Source organism: Triplophysa dalaica, chromosome 17, assembly GCF_015846415.1.
Source record: "Triplophysa dalaica isolate WHDGS20190420 chromosome 17, ASM1584641v1, whole genome shotgun sequence".
Lineage (NCBI taxonomy): Eukaryota > Metazoa > Chordata > Actinopteri > Cypriniformes > Nemacheilidae > Triplophysa > Triplophysa dalaica.
Genome location: NC_079558.1, coordinates 15126478 through 15147254, shown reverse-complemented (window position 1 = coordinate 15147254; position 20777 = coordinate 15126478). Strand labels below are relative to the sequence as shown.

The window sequence follows — 20777 nt, the reverse complement described above, 5'->3', positions numbered from 1 at the left end:
CTGTGTACTTTTTACAACATAAGGAACATCCCTTCCTCTTTTCCATAGAGCCCCATCATCTCCAAAATGAGACTTTTCCACACCTACACCCGTTAAGGGCCTCCCTTTTGGATAGACAGTCATATGTGACCGAGAGGGGCTCTCTGTTGTCCTCTAGCGGAGTTCAGGCACACATGTACACTAGCAGATCTCTGCTTCCCTCTAGCGGCGGACAGACAAATGACCGCCTGCAGGTGCTACCTCTAATATGGTCATAAAGGATGAGCTAGCACAGTGGTTTTTACCAGAAATGGAACAAGTATTGCAATGGAAAAAGTAAATATCTTTATTGACAGTGCATGTAATGGAAAGTCACAGTTTCACAGCTTATATCACACTTTTTTTAAATAAGCAAAAACATTTGAATAAATTGTGGAAGTTAAAAAGAACATTGTGTAACTTAGGTGGTGTAACTTAACACAGACTTGCAATCACACTTCCTACTTATCAATTTACACAGAAAAATTGACAAATTCAAAACATTTCTGCCTTCAAAAATATAGAGTGATCTCCATTGATCTGTATCATCATGAATGTATCAATGTATTACTTCTTTGGAGGCATTTTGAGTTTGCTTTTGAGTTCTGCCATCATCAAGGGACTCCCCATCCTGCATAAAACAAACTATATAAACAAACATAGCAAGCACAACAAAACATATACAAAAAGCCAGTGTGTATTGTAGTGCATTTAAACAGATGTTAAAATTTAAATAAAATAAGTCTGTATTGCCTTAATAATTTAGAAATGAGGGGAATAATGCAGTGCCATAATATAAATCCTACCCAGGATGCTTTGGGGGTGTCCATTTTGGCTTAAGTGACGCTTGCTCTTGTTTGACAGAATTCTCTGTTTCTGCAACTGATTTCTGCGGAGTATAAAAATAACACTGTTTATATCTACGGTTTATAATGACATGATTTGAATAAAAAGTAGACTTGCTTAGATTATGCATGAACATTACCATTTTTCAATCTTTACTAATAGTTTGTTTGTCTATACCTCCTTTTGTTGTGTGCTCTCTGCCTTTTCTTCCTCTCTTACTTTGCTTCCAAACTCTGTTTTCCTCAGTGTGTGCAGCTCAGTGACCATCCCTGATTGAACAAAAAAATCAAGGGGAAAACTCCATATCCTTTGACACTGTGATTAAAATTAACTTCAATCGTACCAATAGTTACTAGGTGGGACAATAAAATTGTCCTGCATCATGTCCCGTTGCAGTGTGCTCTCTCTAAACCTACCTGGGAGTTTAAAGCCGATGACTCCTTTACTTTGTACAGAAACTGCAACTCCATGTCTTCCCTTCAACAGGCCACATGGTGGAGGCTTTGGGAGTGCTGGCTCCATTGAGGTCTTGTTAAGTAGCTTTCTGGGGTCTTTTGGTGGCCGAACTAAGGGATTCTTCACAGCAATTCTGGACTTCTGAACACTAAAGTCCAGCGATGATTGCTGAGAATAAATGACGAAGTAATTTCAGGACTATATACATATTTACATCTTTATTTAATCAATTAATAGTTTTGCATTACCTGTACATTTAAATCAGCTGTAGTCGAACATTCTACCAGTGAAGACTTCACCTTCGGAAGATCTTTGCTCTTGTCATCAAATCTTCTTTTCAGCCCAGGTCGGTTGATTTCACTCATGCCTTCATTGCAACGGAATAGTGTTTCTCCAACTGTGTTCTTTTCTAACTGCTTAAAACCTCTATTAGCATCAGTTGGTTCACACTCTGGAGAGCTAACATTGTGCTGATCCTTTTGCTTATTTACAGCTTCATAAATCCCTGCTTCCACCATTTCTACCAAATTCTCCACTGTATCACCTAACAACCCCCTTTCATCCTCCAACAGTAGGGCACTCGAAGTTGGCCTTTGAAATTCATCATTACAACTTGTTCCTGATGAAAGTTCTAGTTCTTGTATGAATTTATTTTCCATCTCTATTGTTTCTTTCAAGATTTGATTCATCATTTCGTCTAAACTCTCTACAGACTCCAATGCATCTGCTTCAGCTAACAATCTGACCTCTGCCTCCATGTTTTCCAGTTTCTCTGTGTGTCTCTCAGAGTTATCTTGCAAAACCATTATTAATTCAGTTTTTTCTTCTGTGACATCTGGTGTATCCTCTGCATTACGTTCTTTTCCATTGATCTCAACTGAAGAGTCCCCTTTTCCTTTTATCAGTGATTCACTGATTGTGTTCAATGTTGTGCTCAGCTCAAAAATCTCATTGTCTGCTTGGTTGGCTGTCATGAAGTCTTCTAATTTATCTTCCGAGTCAATCTGTCTTTTCATTGTTTCAACAAGAAGCTCAGTTCTTACTTCAGCACATTCTTTGAGAGTGAACTTGGCCATTTCCTTCAGTGTCTGAATTTGTTTTGTACTTAATTCCATGGATGAAATTGGAGTTTTAAGATCTTGTTCAATCTCAGTTGCCTCCACTAACATAGAACTTAATGTGAATTCAAAAGAATCTGACTGCATAATGTCCTCCGATGCATCAAAAGTTTTGTTTACACCTTCCTTTACATCTGTTGTTGTTTTCGGGTCTAATTCATTGAATGTAACATTTTCTTCAAATGTTTGTTTTGAAAGCCTTGGCAGTGTTTCAACCATCTTCAGTTTTTTTTCACTTGCTTCCTTCATACTGAAAATGTCTACTAATTCACAATTGTCTTCCCATGTGTGTTGTTCATGCCCTTGTTTATTCTGCTCATTTGTACCTTTAGTTTCTGGCATCTGAACCACATTTTTAGAAAAGATACCTTCTTGACTTTCTGGTGTCTGTATGCCTTCAGTTTTTATGTTTTCTAAAGACGTTTCCTTCACTCTGAGCTTTTCCATCTCAAATGGCTTTGGGAGGTCTGTTTCATCCTCTGTTGAACAGACCAGTTTGGCAAGTAAATCTTCATCATTCTCAAGCGATTTAGATTCTTCATTGTTATCATTTTCAGTTCTCTTCTGATCCTTGCAAGCTATTTTTTTCTTAGTAACATTTTGATCCATTTTCTCCTGTGTATATTCTCTCCTGGTGTCTTCTGTCTCTATTAAGGTTTTAATCCCTGTCTTCTTGTTGCATGCATATGGAGCCAAACTCCCATCAGATGGTTCTTTTTCCACATGTGCGTCACATTTTGTTTGCTTTTGTTCATTTTCAATATTCTCCTGAGCATCTGGAATTATAATTTCACCCTCTTGGTTGTGACCGGTGTCAGGGCTCCACATTGCAAGCAAATCTTCATCATTCTCTGGTGATTCAGATTCTTCATCGTTATCATTTTCAGCTCTCTCCTGATCCTTGCAAGCAATTTTTTTCTTAGTAACAGTTTGATCCATTTTCTCCTGGGCATGTTCTGTCCTGGTGTCTTCTGTCTCTATATAGTCCATCTTGTTTATCAGTTTTTTCTGTTGTTGATCTAATCCATAAGGTACAGATTGGATGGTTACTTCTGTGCCATCTAAATCTTCTGTCTTCATTACACATGTTTCACCATCATCCTCATTATAATGATCACTTTCTTCTTTTGTATCTTCATTGTGACCATCTTTCTGTTCAATCTCCTCAGTTTCTTTTAGCTCTTGTTCGGTTTTAATCCCTGTCTTCTTGTTGCATGCATATGGAGCCAAACTTGCATCGGATGGTTCCTTATTCATACGTGCGTCACATTTTGTTTGCTTTTGTTCATTTTCAATATTCTCCTGAACATCTGGAATTATAATTTCACCCTCTTGGTTGTGACCGGTGTCAGGGCTCCACATTGCAAGCAAATCTTCATCATTCTCTGGTGATTCAGATTCTTCATCGTTATCATTTTCAGCTCTCTCCTGATCCTTGCAAGCAATTTTTTTCTTAGTAACAGTTTGATCCATTTTCTCCTTGGCATGTTCTGTCCTGGTGTCTTCTGTCTCTATATAGTCCATCTTGTTTATCAGTTTTTTCTGTTGTTGATCTAATCCATAAGGTACAGATTGGATGGTTACTTCTGTGCCATCTAAATCTTCTGTCTTCATTACACATGTTTCACCATCATCCTCATTATAATGATCACTTTCTTCTTTTGTATCTTCATTGTGACCATCTTTCTGTTCAATCTCCTCAGTTTCTTTTAGCTCTTGTTCGGTTTTAATCCCTGTCTTCTTGTTGCATGCATATGGAGCGAAACTTGCATCGGATGGTTCCTTATTCATACGTGCGTCACATTTTGTTTGCTTTTGTTCATTTTCAATATTCTCCTGAACATCTGGAATTATAATTTCACCCTCTTGGTTGTGACCGGTGTCAGGGCTCCACATTGCAAGCAAATCTTCATCATTCTCTGGTGATTCAGATTCTTCATCGTTATCATTTTCAGCTCTCTCCTGATCCTTGAAAGCAAATTTTTTCTTAGTAACAGTTTGATCCATTTTCTCCTTGGCATGTTCTGTCCTGGTGTCTTCTGTCTCTATATAGTCCATCTTGTTTATCAGTTTTTTCTGTTGTTGATCTCGTCCATAAGGTACAGGTTGGATGGTTACTTCTATACCATCTAAATCTTCTGTCTTCATTACACATGTTTCACCATCATCCTCATTATAATGATCACTTTCTTCTTTTGTATCTTCATTGTGACCATCTTTCACTTCAATGTCCTCAGTTTCTTTTAGCTCTTGTTCGGTTTTAATCCCTGTCTTTTTGTTGCATGGATATGGAGCCAAACTTGCATCAGTTGGTTCCTTTTTTATACGTGCGTCAGATTTTGGTTGCTTTTGTTCATTTTCAATATTTCCCTGAACATCTGGAATAACAGTTTCACCCTCAGGGCACCACATTGCAGCATTGTATCTTTGTTTAATTGTGGTGTCGAAATCAAGTGTATTGTTATCTTCGTTAACCACAATAGCCTCTGGCAATAAACATTTGACTGCTCCTGTATTTTCATCATTTCGCTTATAATTCTTCTCCCCCTGCTCTTTCTCAGCAATTTCCTTTACCTGTCCGTCTAGCTGCTTTATTGTACTTCTGAGGACAGTATCTTCTGGTTCAGAATAAACATTTTGGTTTCCTTCATTTGTAACTTCCGGTCTAAGATATCTTGCCACAGCCCCTGTCAGATATCCCTACATAAGCAAAATAATTCAGAGAAGAAAGAATTTACAGTTTAATTTGAATATGAATAAACTATAAGATATTTATGTTCTTGTGACACATTAAAAAGAGAGAAAATAATTACATAAGAAATAAAACCAGGGAGCCTATATGACAAAAATGTAAACAATTTGACCATAAACACATATTTTAATGCAGACTATTGTATTTTAATACTACAACACTGCAGTGTATAGAATAACATACCATCACTGCCATCATGTACTCACCCAAACTGTCCAAATAGTGCGTCCAATGCTGTTCACTGGTACTTCAGAAGTGTCCATAGTTGATGCTCAAGATACTCGTTTTACTAAGAACACCTGAATTGAGATCATTAAAACACTATCAGCGTTTACAATCACGCAATGAAAAGAACTGTTTTAAAGACAACGATATGCTTCTGAATGATGGTGCTCGTGTTTGTTTAGTTCCTGTACTTCATATGTCCGTTTTTTTAGTAAGGAAGACTCATAGTGTGAAGTGTCAAAACCCAAGCCAACGCAAGAGCTAAAGAGCTCACATAGAGTTGGTTTGTGGTGAGAAAAAAGTTCCCTTTCTGTCAGTCACTTCAACGTTATGTTCGACTTCGAATGATGATATAAGGGGTTTGTTCTCGGGAACCAATCGGCTCTGATCTTTTTAGAAAAGGCCAATAAGAAATTGGCGAATGAAATTTGCATTGCAAGCTCCACCCCAGATATCCGGGTATAGTAGCAAGACATGCTTCATTTAACTGTTAGCCAGATTTGTTCCTCGTCCCGACGTCTTGTTTCTAACTAAATAAACGTTTCTTCACTGCTGGATTTTGAGTTGTCACATTAAGGTACACGTTATTTAGCCGAAACGCACACGAGACGGGTGTTAGTGCCATTGTTTATTTAACTATTTAACAGCGCTGTGTCAAAAGCAGCAGCCCGATTCAGACCATTGTCCAACGAGCTTATACAAACTCAACTATTAATCTTTTATCCAATGTATGAGAAGACGGCAGTCTGTCAATAGATCGGTGGCGATCCTCCCATGTCAACTTGCCGGATAATAACTCACTAAAACATTGTAAACTTTGTAGCTTTGAAACTGTGTTTAGCCTATAAGTTGTGGTAAGCGTGTACATTTTTTTGCAACTAATGAAATGCATAATTTAACAATAAAATATTTTTAAGAGAAACTCTTTTCCATTATTTGTTTGTTTTTTATTCTTTAATTTTTCTCTAAGTCACCATGAAATCAAACTTAACAATTCTTAGCGTTTTAAACAGTGTTGCAGTGATTATTATAATTTTTTATGGGCGTATTACGTTGTATTTCTGTGCTCAATATACCCCCCCAGCGATCGCACAGGTTTTGGAACGTTTTTTCGTTGATATAAAACTGTTTTGTAACCATTTTTCTTAGTCGCTTATGGGACTATTCTCCCGGAAAAGCACGCGGGACGCCCACGTTGCAGAAAGGAGAGCAGGAGGACGTCACTTTCATTTGTGTGCAGGATAGAGAGAGAGAGAGCATGTGTTCACGAAGTTCAGTTGTTTGCTTGTTCACCGCATTTGGGTGATGAATGTTATATAAACGGATGATAACGCTGGATTTGGAGATCGTTTGAAACTGATATATGGAGATGGTTGTGTTTAGTTGACAGTGTGCTTTAGTTCAGACTACACCTCTCCCCCCCATGGGCTGTATGATTTCTGAAGTAACCGTACTGCTATATCTACCTTTTACAAAATTAATATGATTAAAATGAGATTTGGCAGGAACCCTGTGTGTCTAGGGTCGCTTTAATCAAAAACTTTAAGGTCCTCTCCCCCTCTTAACAACAACTCTTCAGTACATGACTTCAGCAACAAAAAAGAGGTAGAACTATACTGACCCTACAATGGCCAGGCATTTTAAGCCCTCCTCTCCAGGCCCAATTTACCACAAACCATTAAAAAAGGAAAGGCAAAATAGAGCCCCGACCTCATTTTTATCAAATTTCAGAAACCGTTTCACTCAGATATACGTAACGATATCGAAAAGAAGTCAATCTGAACTTCCGTTCCATGGTGATTTTAAAGGCACCATATGTAAATGTGGACTGCTAGATGTTGCACTTTCGAAACAACAACAAAGGCGAAGCTGAATGACTATGCAGGAGAATGGGATGATGTCATATTCATCATCCAGACGCGTATGGAGATCGGCCATCATGTTCACGGATGAGATTATGAATGAAAGTATTACGTTTGATCATATTATTTTATGTCATTGGAATGAATTAGCTGCAAGAAATGTAGAATGTAATGCTACGTTAGCCATTCACTGATATGTGAATTTGTCAAAGGATTTGGTAGCGTAAATTTTTGTACGTGATATGCATGAAACAGAACCCAAATGCAGACAGGTCTCAACAAAGAAACATTTTATTGAACATAACATAACTAAAAATTCCTTGAGGGCGAAAACAAGTAAAAGATATACTTAAAAAAAATAAAACTTGACTAAAACATAACTTAAAGACAGACTAGGGGCAACAGGGCAAGACAGGGATGAAGACAAACGATCCAGCACAGGAGAGCAAACACAAGGACATTAAAAAGGATGGGAACAAAAGCGGCTTAACTAGGGCGACAGGTGAAGGGCTTGAATTGATAATGGGATATTGAATTTGGAAACAACAAGGGGGTGGGGCTAAGACGCAGGACAGGAGAGCACATGGCACAAAGAATCAAACAATGTCTATGTGCTTCCAAACACAAACACAATAAATGGGACTGTAACAATCCTGTCACTCCAAACTAGAAAAACAACATAAAGAAGGGCAGAATCATGACAATAACACATTTTTTTTATCTGGGTTCAGACAGTACATTGACAGCATAATGCTGTTGTTTTCCCCTCAATCAAATGCATTATAAAAATAACATTTAAAATATACTTGTATTATAAATCCTTTAAATGTGCTTTTGTTGTTTTGGCCAAAGAACTCCTGACAAAAGTATTTTTGGAAGTCATGGTAACCGATTAAAAACACATTAGACACCACTTCCGAGCTTTAAAGGTAAATTGTTACTTTTCCTGTCAATCCATCTGCATTTTGACTGTAACCCAGACATATGAAGAATTGGGGAGATTGTTGTCACATATAAGGAGCAGCCAGTACTTGCCATAAATTGTTGCAATTATTTTAATTTTGCTGCAGGCCTCTTGGCAGTCGTCCTTACCAGTTATTTTTATGTCTGCTCAACAATTTTAGTGGGATGTCCTGGTCTTACCAATGTCACTGTTGTGGCCTATATTTCTGACTTTGTTGATAACTTTGTCTTTACATTGTTCCATGGTATATTCAATGTCCTGGATTCTTTTTTTAATCCTATCCCAATTTATATTTTTCAACAATGAGGTCCTGAATCTGCCGTCTGTGATTTGTTGATTTCTGCCACAATGATAAAAGGATTTGCATACTTATGCAACCTGGTTATTGTACATTTGTAACTTTGAATCTTTACCCGCTAAATGATTCTTATTGTTATTCACTTTAATATATAGGTTGCAATTTTACAACTATGGAACATATTCCAACATGATTCATCTTGTTTTACACAACAAACACTTTATAGATCAACTGTATGTATATAGGGAAACAGGTACTGTATGTATGTATATATATCTTAGATTTAAAGACGTGGGTCAGGTCTGAGTAAATGATCACAAGATTGTTAATCCATTAGGATGAGTCATCCACAGGCTCTGCGAAATCAGAAAATTTGCAAAAATAAAGTTAAAAGATACATGGAAAAACTAGTAACATAATACACAACAGCACATTTTGTTTTACACAGAAAATCCGGCATTAGGGGGTGGAGCACTCATATATGCATTGAAAACATCTTGGTTACGGATGAAACCTCAGTTCCCTTATGGAGGGAACGAGACATTGTGTCGAACTGACAGATGGGGTTCACCCTTGAGAACCTATCAACTTCGACTAGGTTAGAAAAGGCCAATGAAATTGGCGAATGAAATTTGCATGCCGGACTCCGACCCCGGATATCCAGGTATAAAAGGGAGACGCATTCATTCACCTTTAGTTCTGAGGAGCCTGAGAGCCTCTCACGACTGCTGCAGCGGTTGGCATGTGTTTGTGGCAAAAAGGACACAACTTCTCGTTCCCTTCATCAGGGAATTGAGGTTACATCCGTAACCAAGACGTTCCCTTTCTGTCCGTCTCTCAATGTTGTGTCAAACCGAAAGATGGGGTTCCTATTGAAAATGCCAAAGCGCTGTGCCGTATCACAATCTCTAGCGAAGCAACGGTGACTGGCCTGGGCGTGTCAGATGTGATCATTTTTGCGAAATTATCTTCCAGTGGTTATGTAGGAAGCGGGTCCAGAGCTTTTTGAAAAGGTGGGAAGCCTTTGCCTTCAGTCCTCACGGTGCCCTCTAAGGCCACTGGGTAAGTGCTAATTCCTCAAATAGGAAATGCAATACAGAGACCACTTCCTACCTTTGGGAGGAGTTAGTGGAGACACCAGCATGGTCTCACCATCAGGGGAGAGCTCATGGGAAAAATATGCAGACTGGTGTAGTTAACCGCAAGGTGGAGGTCCACGTAGGTCATGGGTTACCAAGGTGGGAACCAATCATGAGGATACATCAGACGGAACCGCCCGACTGGGGGTGTTACAACGTCCGGTAGCACTAGGTCCGGTAAGAGCTTAATGTGGATAACTCAGAAGGTACCCGGCCTAAGGGGCAGGGCTGCTCTGCCCAGGCCACCCGCAGGAGGTGCTTGCTTAGTGATGGATGGAATGCCTGTTCTCTACCTCGTGGGGGAAGAAGGGAGGCTAAGTAGCACACTGACCCACCTATGGGAAGGGGGGAAGGCTGCTGGTCATACATGTTGCTATGCAAGACGCGGGCTGATACTGGTTCTACGTGGAGATTGTAAAACTTTATGAAGGTGTTGGGCATAGCCCAACCCGCAGCTCTGCAGATGTCTGACAGAGAAGCGCCCTGAGCCAATGCCCACCAGGAGATTATACCCCGGGTGGAGTGAGCTCTCACTGCTAGTGGGCACGGGCGATCTTGGGATTGGTATGCCGTCGTGACGGTGTCCACAATCCAGTGCGCTACTGTCTGTTTGGAGACAGCCCTCCCCTTCTGCTGACCTCCAAAACAGACGAAGAGCTGATCAGAGCTCCTGAACCTATGCGTGCGGTCCAAGTTGAGGCGCAGTGCGTGTACTGGACACAACACGGATGAGGTTAGGTCTTCCTCCCCGGTGGGGAGCGCCTGCAAGTTCACCACCTGGTCCCTAAAAAGGGATGCCAGTAAGTCACCCCCCAATGCTGCAAGGGACATCTCATCATCATCACGCACCCTTTCTGATACGTGGTTGAGGAACAAGATGATGGGACCGTCTCTTGGGGAACGATCAGACGAGACGAGGTGTGAAAGGTCCGCGAGCCAGTGGCTGACAGATTTTACGCTCACAATAATCCACATATCACCCTCGCTGCTCACCGTTGCGGACAGCAGGGTTGTAGCCACTGCTGTCAAGGAATGGGAAGCAGACGAGGTGAGTCCCGTGGGAACACAGTCGACCGTGATGCAACGTCTGTCTTGTGAACCAAAACTTAACCACAACAGCTGCCCCAGCGTGCTGGAAACCCAACACTTGAGGCAGCCATCATGTCCGTCCCCCCTCCTCGATGATTGTATTGCACCCATGAGAACAGCGAGACATGCCACGCTGGAGAAATTTGCTCTTTTTAGAGAAAAAACTTGAAACTTCTGGAACTGCCAATATGTGTTTTCCTAGGGGAAGTCGCAGCAGGAAGGGACAGCCCGCGCATCACGTCGTAAGAATCCAGCAGCAATTCGGTGTAGAGTTTGAAGTCTCGAAGTCGATCATGTGTGAAGGTTACGAAGAACAAAAGGTGAATAAATGCCTGCACGCCATCTCCCTTTTATACCCGGATATCCGGGGGCAGAGTCCGGCATGCACATTTTATTTGCCAATTTCATTGGCCTTTTCTAAGCCTGTTCATATGATGGATGATACTGTGGTTTTATTTGACAATACATACTTCACACATACATATCATCTTGTACAACAACAACAACACTGACGTGTAACGAACATAACAATTACCTTTCCATGAAAGGTATACAGGCAGGCTCAGTGCAGGATGGGTAATCTCCACAGTCACACTTAGATCCTGTCTTTTATCAGTCAGACACACTCTGTTAATACAAGACGAATCCAGTTGCATCTCCTCTTCTGTATTATTTTTTTGTATATGCTCCTTTTGTTCAGATGGTTGAGCCTCTTTTACTGATTTCATTTCACCCTCCAATGTATTCATCATTTCATATTCTGCATCAAGGTCCACAACAGGTGACCTTATTTCTGTAGAATAAGCCAACACATTTTCTGGTTTAAGTTGTATTTTATTATTAAATGTTAGGATTTTAATATTTGGTCTATTCCCAAACATGAAAGACACAAGTTTGACTCAAACCTGTTTAAAGTACCAGTGAATTAAAAAAATACAATGCATATTTTATCATGAAATCTCGCAGCGTTTATTGTAAAATAGTTTTTCAATGTGATTCCTTCTCTTTTTAAAATTTGTGTGCCCTCATAATCTTGTGGTTAAAATCTGAAAATGCTCTTCCTTCCTGGAATGCCTATCCTTCTTAAATGACCTTTGTTAGATGGCAAGGGCGGAGCATCTGTTAACTCCTCCCCTTCAACTGTCAGTCTGCTGCCAATTCCATTTCAAAATGCAAAGGCTGTTTTTATACATCCAATCAAATCGCAGAGAAAGACAAAAGCCACCCCTTCTATTTTTCTCATTAGAAATTCAATTTCAACTTCCGGTTCACGGGTACTTTAAGATAGATGTATTCAGTATTTTGCCTGCATTTAGCCTGCACTGTAAAAAAAACAACTTAGAATCTACTCAATAAAATGGAGGTAACAATTTGCACCAACTTTGTTGGAGTACATCCTATATTTTTGAGTAAAATGTATCTACATTTATGAGCTATAACACACTAAAAGAATTTGGATAAAGTCTACCTGATTTATTAAACAACTAATTACTTAAATGTAACCCTTTGACAGCAGTTAACAGTCATCTGCCTGATTATTATTACTAATAAAAAATCAATAAGAATAGTTCAATCTGTAGATCTATCAGTGAAAAAAAGGTCAGAAGCACAGACATTAAATAAAAGAAGCATACAGAAAACACACAAGAACAATAACAAAATAGCTCTATAAATCGTTTCCTTCTAAAACTGTGGCCTAATCAGACGATACGACAAGCCGCAACATTTGTTAAGCAGTGTTTTAAAAAGCGGTTTGCCAAAGCGGCTGTAGAGGGGCGAAAATCTTTTGCTAGATATTACTGTTAAATGTGTAAACATTTGCATTCATAATAATATTAACATAAAAAAGTAGATGTAACTTGATACTTCCATGTCCCAATGGACCACGATGATTTAAATGCCTTGATTCCCACGTTGCAGTTGATATTTTATGGGTATTTTTTTCAATACTTTAAAGTTGTCAATTATTAATGTTAACAAATAGGTAGAATGTACTTACTTTCATAAATCTGACTATAACTAATATCTTTAAGTAAAATCTTTAAGTTTCATGGGTTGTTTTTATGAATCATTTTGGGGAATATTTGACTTTTATTAAGTTGCCATTATAAAGCTAAACAAATATAAACAAATAGGTAGTGTGGGCAGTGCTTGAAGTGGGCACTTCTCTATTTTAATCTTTAGCTACCATCACTTTTTCTTGCGTACCTGCACTTCTCACATGTTGCCTGCACTTTGCAACTCCTAGTCAAAGTGTAATTGCATGGGTGATTCTCTAGAGCCAGGGCATTAGCCATTGCAATTTTTTGAATACAGATTGCAGGCTTTCCATCCAATGTCTTTAATAGGTTGTATTTAACACCCCCAGAATATTTGTTTTTTACTGTGGACTGTTTGTCTAATAAACCCCCCAATGCTCATCTTTTCATGGCATACTTACTGTGTGTGTGTCCTCCTCTGCGACTTTCCTGTGACTTCACCACAGCACAAACACTCTTAAGCTCTACTTTCCCATCACTGTTATATTTTTCTGTCTCTTTTGACAAAAGTTTCAAGAAAGTTGCACCACCAGCAGCCCAGAGCACTTTAGCATTTGGGTTTCCTCCAACAAGCAGTATTGAGAATATTCTGACACCATCCCTGCTCCAGCATACTGACAAAGAGGAGGGTATGGATGGAACAACTAAGAGACAAAACACAGAAAGAAAGAAAAGTTTTAAATTGATTTTTAAGTGCTGTTTGTTTTCTGCCCTAAAATGCAGGGCTATCAAAGTTTCCATTTAATCGATTTTTGACCCTTGATCTTGGCATCACTATTGCCATTAAGGTACAGGAACTCTGTAGCCAATCATTGTATACTTATTAATTCAATCTCTTCAACAGTAACTTTTGTTTATTACATGATTATGACTGAAAATATATAATTTAAAGAGTGCCAGTTTACCAATATTTTTCCAGACTCTCTCAATTGGTTTCAGAAGTGAACAGTGGGATACTCTGCAAATTATTTCATCTCCCCTTATTGTCTTATCCACATTCTTCAAGATTGCTTTTGCACGAAATGTCCTGGGCAGATTTTGCAAAGGGCCCCAAAGCTCACATCCTTCCTTTATTTCCACCTTGGTTTCCTCTTCATCCTCAATCACATACTCTGTTAGGTGCAGCCATTTGATTGAGATTTCAGGAGGGTAGAAATCTATTATATCACAGGCAAGGGTCAAGGGTCTTTCCATAGTGTATGGAAGAGAAGAGGGGGTTATCTCTGAAATGGTGGGTTTTTTCATGAACCCTTGGAAAGAAAAAAAATGTTAGTCAGACTTTTAATTCTGAGATAACATCTGCATTTTAACAATAGTATATAGAAATTAGGGCTGTCAAGCTATTCAAATTTATTACATTTAGGTATCGCAGTTTTAGACCAAAAGAAGGTAGGACAACGCTTTGGTCTTCTCAGGAAAATCTTCTCAGTTTTAAAATCACTACACGCACCCTGACTATGGTATACAGATCCTTGATTGAAAGTATCCTTACATATAATATTGTCTCATGGTATGGTAATCTAACAGTCAAACAGAAAAACAAAGTATCACAAATGATAAACCAAGCAAATAAGATAACGGGCTGTAGTGGAGTAGGCAGGGCGAGACCGTGAGTCGAGGCCGGTGAGTGAGTGTTAATGAGCGTCAGCTCTCGTATCACGGAGGAGATCGGGAGCATAAGAGAACGAGCGACCGGTCCGTCTATGAGAGAGGACATGCCTGGGTTTATGTTGTGGTTTGTTATTCACAGGCAGTCGTCCGTGAGGGGCTGTCTTTTACTTTGTTGTGATTGTTATTAAATGTTTAAATGTTTGCCGGTTCCCGTCTCCTTCTTTTTAACTGAACCTTGTTACACGGGACATAAGCAACAGTCAATTCAGCATTTATTTGACTGTTCTATGGAAAAAACTGCAATTGTCTTTTAAAAGATCACACTCATTCTCTTCATTCTAACCTTAAAATCCACCTATCTGGGCGCAGACTTAAAGTCCCTTTGGCCTGAAGACATGTATACAAAAAAATCATTTGTCCCTATGGCAGTAATCTTATAAAATCAAATGACTTTTCTTTCTTTTTATGATATACTTTTTTATGATGACGGTTTGCTGAATGTGAATGTATTGAACCATCAGCAGTGTCAAAGACAATTTTTCCCCTCTGTGACAAAAAAAATGGACAATAAAGTTAATCCAATTCAATCCAAATAATAGTTGTGTAATATATTAAAAACCTTAAACTTGATGGAACTGAAATACTGCAGTAGTTTTATTCTAAAGATACAATTAACACAATCAAATGAAGATGGTAATACGTTTACACATTTAGCAGACACTTTTATACAGTGTATTTAAGCTAAATTTTTTATCACTGAATGTGGTCCCTGGGATTGAGCCCACAATCCTTTACTTAGCTAACGCAATTGTAGTAGAGTAGGCGGGGCGAGACCGTGGATCGAGTCCGGTGAGTAGTTGTGAATTAGCGCCAGCTGTGCGCACACCGGGCTCGAATCACGTAGGAGATAGGGAGCATATAAACGGAACGAGCGACCAGACCGTCGATGAGAGAGGACCGGGCCCGAACATATGTAAAGTTTATATTTATGTTCTTGTGTTTTGTATTTATGTTTTGTTCGCCCGCCGGCTGTTATATTACTTTATTAAATGTTTTGAATGTTTGCCGGTTCCCGCCTCCTTCCTTCCTTTTAATGAATCTTATTACAGCAATGCTCTACCACTGAGCCACATGAACACAGCGAAAAACAGTGTGAAAATGCAGAAATATGTTTTAATTTATATATTCCAGTGCTTAAATGTGTTTGACACATGGTGACTTCTTGCCAAAATGCAGTGTATCAGTATGTGAATGTGTGGTGCACTCGTGCTTGTGAAGATGAAGTGATCTGGGAAAATAGCTTCATTTACTAGTTGCATACCTGTATATTTAGCTTTCCTCCTCCTTTTTACGCTAATGAGGACTTTGCCTGGTATCAACAAAATAATATTTTAGTAACCGAGTATATTATCAGGAACTGTATTTGTCAAGCTCTCACAGTGCCATTTTTGTCTTAGTGCTTAGTGCTGAGAATTCATGAAATTGACTCCCACTTCCATATTTTAGAATAACGGCCATTTCACACCTCACACATTAGCAGAAGCACATAATTTTTTCAGTGCCTATGTTACGAGACAATACATACCGCACATGTAAACCGCGCGTGCTTGCGTAACAGAAGCGGCATGTAACCAGCTACAACTGTAAACTGTCTACACCCGACGCGACCGCTTCTAATGGGATTGTCGCATGCTTGCGTAACAGAAGCGGCATGTAACCAGCGACAACTTTAAACTGTCTACACCCGACGCAACCGCTTCTAATGGGATTGTTGCATGCTTGCGTAGCAGAAACGCCATGTAACCAGCGACAACTGTAAACAGTCTACACCCGACGCGACCGCTTCTAATGGGATTGTCGCATGCTTGTGTAGCAGAAGCGGCATGTAACCAGCTACAACTGAAAACTGTCTACACCCTACGCGACTGCTTCTAATGGGATTGTCGCAACGCACCGCATCCAGTGTCCGGTGTATACAAGATGTAACACATGACGTACCGGTTACATAATGTATTATTTAAATTATTAACTGGTTACCAACACAAAACTTTTAACCAGTTAAATTGTCACCTATGTGACTACGACTGGCAGATTATGTCACAAGGTTACATCGAGGTGATGAATCCAGGAATTTACAGTTGCCGTTACGTTGCCACGACATAAGTTTGGTCATTAGATTATGTTGTAACAGTCTTGTAGTTTGGCCAGCTGGGTAAGCATACCTGCAGCAATCATTTGGGCGCTGAGTGTTTTTTTGCTGCGCTTCTCACGCTAAAACAAAGCAACAGTACAATCTTTACGGTCAAAATGTAGATGGATTCACAGGAAAAGTAACACTTTTACCTGTGAAGTGTGTAAGTGGTGTCTAATGTGTTTTTAACAGTCGACGTAACTTCCAAAAACACTTTTTTCAGGAGTTTTTTGTCCAAAATCACAACAACACATTTAAAGGATTTATAAAACATGCATATATGAATGGGGGGGGAAACAATCACATTGAGCTGTCAATGTACTGTCTGAACCCCACTGTCATAAAAACCTTCTGATATAAAACAGATAAAACTATAAAAGACATCGTGTTATATGAGGATATTGCGTATGTGTGAGAGAAAACTGATCGTTTCACACATCAATCTCTCCGGTAATCACAATCCACCGAAATATAATTTGACGGATGTGTATTATTCGCATCAGATTCACAGCATCCATCCATCCATCCATTTTCTTGCGCTTATCCGGGGCCGGGTCGCGGGGGCAGCAGTCTAAGCAGGGATACCCAGACTTCCCTCTCCCTAGACACTTCCTCTAGCTCTTCCGGGGGGACACCGAGGCGTTCCCAGGCCAGCCGGGAGACATAGTCTCTCCAGTGTGTCCTAGGTCTTCCCCGGGGTCTTCTCCCGGTGGGACATGCCCAGGGGGCATCCGGAAAAGATGCCCGAGCCACCTCAGCTGGCCCCTCTCGATCTGGAGGAGCAGCGGATCTACTCTGAGCTCCTCCCGAGTGACCGAGCTTCTCACCCTATCTCTAAGGGATCGCCCGGCCACCCTGCGTAGAAAGCTCATTTCGGCCGCCTGTATCCGGGATCTTGTCCTTTCGGTCATGACCCACAGCTCATGACCATAGGTGAGAGTAGTAACGTAGATTGACCGGTAAATCGAGAGCTTCGCCTTGCGGCTCAGCTCCTTCTTCACCACGACATACCGGTACAGCGAGCACATTACTGCAGAAGCTGCACCGATCCGTCTGTCAATCTCCCGTTCCATCCTTCCCTCACTCGTGAACAAGACCCCCAGATACTTGAACTCCTCCACTTGAGGCAGGAACTCTCCACCTACCTGAAGTGAGCAAGCCACCCTTTTCCGACTGAGAACCATGGCCTCAGATTTGGAGGTGCTGATTCTCATCCCAGCCGCTTCACACTCGGCTGCAAACGCCCTCCGGCCCCTGGCTGCGCCTAGAAATTCTGTCCATAAAAATTATGAACAGAACCGGCGACAAAGGGCAGCCCTGCCGGAGTCCAACATGCACCGGGAACAAGTCTGACTTACTGCCGGCAATGCGAACCAAGCTCCTGCTCCGGTCGTACAGGGACTGGATAGCCCTTAGCAAAGGGTCCCGAATCCCATACTCCCGGAGCAACCTCCACAAGATGCCGCGAGGGACACAGTCGAATGCCTTCTCCAAATCCACAAAACACATGTGGACTGGTTGGGCAAACTCCCATGAACCCTCCAGCACCCTGGAGAGGGTATAGAGCTGGTCCAGTGTTCCACGACCGGGACGGAAACCACACTGTTCCTCCTGAATCCGAGGTTCTACCATCGGCCGGATTCTCCTCTCCAGTACCCTGGCATAGACTTTCCCGGGGAGGCTGAGAAGTGTGATCCCAGATAGTTGGAGCACACCCTCCGCTCCCCCTTCTTAAAAAGAGGGACCACCACCCCGGTCTGCCAGTCCAAGGGCACTGTCCCCGACCGCCACGCGATGCTGCAGAGGCGTGTCAGCCAAGACAGCTCCACAACATCCAGAGACTGCACTGCCACCGAGGAGTTTCTTGACTACCTCGGTGACTTCAGCCCGGGTGATGGGCGAGTCCGCATCCGAGACCTCGGCCTATGCTTCCTCAATGGAAGACGTGACGGCAGGATTGAGGAGATCCTCGAAGTATTCCTTCCACCGCCCGATGATATCCCCGGTCGAGGTCAACAGCTGCCCCCCTCCACTGTAAACAGTGTTGGTAGGGCACTGCTTCCCCCTCCTGAGGTGCCGGACGGTTTGCCAGAATCTCTTCGAGGCCGACCGAAAGTCTTTCTCCATGGCCTCACCGAAATCCTCCCAGGCCCGAGTTCCTCCCTATTACGCCCCACCAGGTGTCACTGTCGTTGCCCACGTTGGCTTTGTCCAGCACCCACGTTGGCGCTTTCCAGCACCCCTCCCAGAGTCTCCAAGAAGGCCGGGTACTCTACACTGCCATTTGGCCCATAGGCGCAAACGACAGTGAGAGACCTATCCCCGACCCGAAGGCGCAGGGAAGCGACCCTCTCGTTCACCGGGGTAAACTCCAACACATGGCGTCTGAGCTGGGGGCTATAAACAAACCCACACCAGCCCGCCACCTCTCACCCTGGGCAACTCCAGAGTGGTGAAGAGTCCATCCTCCCTTGAGGAGTGTGGTTCCAGAGCCCAAGCTGTGCGTAGAGGTGATCCCGACTATCTCTAGTCGGAATCTCTGAACCTCACGCACAATCTCCAGCTCCTTCCCCGTCAGAGAGGTGACGTTCCATGTCCCTAGAGCTAGATTCCGCGTTCAGGGATCGGGTTGTCAAGGCCCCCACCTTCGACAACCACCCGATCCACTTTGCACCGGCCCCTTACGGTCCCTCCTGTAGGTGGTGGGTCCACGGGAGGGTGGCCCCACGTCCCTCCTTCGGGCTGAGCCCGGCCGGACCCCATGGGGGATTCACAGCAGTGTGAGCAATTTTAAAGCTCCCTATTTTTCATCTCACCAGCCACTTACATTTTGGGATTTTGAGATAAGTGGATAAATTCACGTGCTGTAAATCCATCAAGATCATAATCTCTCAACCAGATGTATTTTAATGTAATGTGTACAAATAAAGCTTAGAGTACAAGGTGTGTGTGAATAGACATTATAATCATACCTTTGACCCATTCAAGTGTGGCGATTAATTCCACGATGAGTCAATATTCATAGGATCCAATACTGTATGTTGTACAGAATGATGTGCACCCGCACATAATCACACACACAAGTTTAGGTACATTCTGACTTCATTCTAGAGGCTTCTTTACACACTATTTTTATCCTTTATCACCTTCTTTAAACAACTTTTAAAAATGACAGATGACCTATACGTAGGTCTGGGACAGGGCGTAATTAATTGATATATTAACCTGTTAAATTGACAGCCCTAATAGAATTATTATTCAGATTTTCAATTATTATCATTTGAAATGTATACTTTTATCATTTAGGTTTTGCCTGGAAAAATAAGTTGAGTGCATTGTTTTTTATGAACCAGTAGTCCAGTGACGGCTAGTTCACTCACCTCTGGTTTCCCGGGTAATGGGCCGTTTCAGGGCCATGTGGTGAACAGTGACCCACACCCTGGTCTCTCCTCTTTCCAGCTCTGCCTTGGGAAGTCTGCACTGGCTCATTGCTGAAAAGAAACTTTCTCCATCACGCCGGGGAGCAGCAAGAGCCGGAGGAACAGAAACTGGACACAGCTCCCCTCCCTGACAGAACCAGCGAAAAGTGATGATGTCTGGATGAAAGTGAGTAGCCTGGGCTGTCATTGTCACCACACCTGAGTAGAGGGTCTGTTAATGCCAACCTTATCATTATGCATTTGTATATATTTTGAAATATTGTATATTGTCAGTATGTGATACCTCCGTCACCATTTGGTTCTGAGAACTGGATCTCTGAAACTTGTGGTGGTGCTAAAAAGCCAGATTAAATATGCTTGATTAATATTGAAATGAATATAAGTTCTTAAGCTATTATATAATGAAGTGGAAAATTATTGATGCGACCATCTGACCTAGGATAGTAAATTTATCAGATACTCTTTCTGCCACAGTCTTGTCTTTGCCCTTATACGAGATCCGGCATTTGAAGACTGCTCCCTTGTGAATGGACAGATTGGGTATAAAGGTGAGAGAGGAGAAGAGCTGTTTGTTTGTCCCAAAGGATGACCCCAGAGGCAGCTGAGTGTGTAGCTTGTAATATCCTGCCGCAGTAGAGGACAGCAGAAGACCTTTTTCTGATGCTACAGACACATGAGAATTGTGAGGAGTGTAGGTTGCTGAACGAAAATGACCATATTTTTTCTCTC

At 41.5% G+C, this 20777-nt stretch overlaps 2 protein-coding genes and 1 long non-coding RNA gene across 5 annotated transcripts in view; 1 reads left to right on the top strand and 2 right to left on the bottom strand.

The window, feature by feature from the left end:
• Nucleotides 1-20588, top strand: part of LOC130438574 (uncharacterized) — a 24277-nt gene extending 3689 nt beyond the window's left edge. Inside the window, exons 2-3 of the long non-coding RNA XR_008909348.1 lie at nt 20068-20214; nt 20523-20588. This is a non-coding gene — a long non-coding RNA (uncharacterized LOC130438574). The remainder of the gene's footprint in view (nt 1-20067; nt 20215-20522) is intronic.
• Nucleotides 325-5710, bottom strand: si:ch211-136m16.8 (uncharacterized). Its single transcript, XM_056770514.1, has 6 exons — nt 5397-5710; nt 1569-5138; nt 1281-1488; nt 1042-1133; nt 825-907; nt 325-649 (listed from the first exon to the last, which is right to left on the bottom strand). The coding sequence occupies exons 1-6, from the start codon at nt 5451-5453 to the stop codon at nt 586-588; spliced, it is 4074 nt and encodes a 1357-aa protein (XP_056626492.1). The 5' UTR covers nt 5454-5710; the 3' UTR covers nt 325-585.
• si:ch211-180a12.2 (uncharacterized) overlaps nt 7553-20777 on the bottom strand; it is a 31361-nt gene continuing 18136 nt past the window's right edge. For 2 of the 3 annotated variants that reach the window (XM_056770515.1, XM_056770517.1), the window contains exons 7-13: nt 20484-20777; nt 20332-20382; nt 19989-20246; nt 13712-14056; nt 13208-13450; nt 11303-11560; nt 7553-8895 (exon numbers count right to left, since the gene is read on the bottom strand). In XM_056770515.1, the coding sequence (XP_056626493.1) occupies nt 8873-8895; nt 11303-11560; nt 13208-13450; nt 13712-14056; nt 19989-20246; nt 20332-20382; nt 20484-20777 (1472 nt within the window). In that variant the 3' untranslated portion in view covers nt 7553-8872. The remainder of the gene's footprint in view (nt 8896-11302; nt 11561-13207; nt 13451-13711; nt 14057-19988; nt 20247-20331; nt 20383-20483) is intronic. The other variant, XM_056770516.1, reaches the window with a different exon arrangement.

What these genes read in the sequence shown, in the direction of transcription:
- si:ch211-136m16.8 (XM_056770514.1), bottom strand. Translation starts at nt 5,453, where the DNA reads ATGGACACTTCTGAAGTACCAGTGAACAGCATTGGACGCACTATTTGG. An exon ending in CATCGGCTTTAAACTCCCAG is followed by an intron (nt 1,134 to 1,280) that starts GTAGGTTTAGAG and finishes TTGTTCAATCAG; the next exon opens with GGATGGTCACTGAGCTGCAC. An exon ending in ACACCCCCAAAGCATCCTGG is followed by an intron (nt 650 to 824) that starts GTAGGATTTATA and finishes TGTTTTATGCAG; the next exon opens with GATGGGGAGTCCCTTGATGA.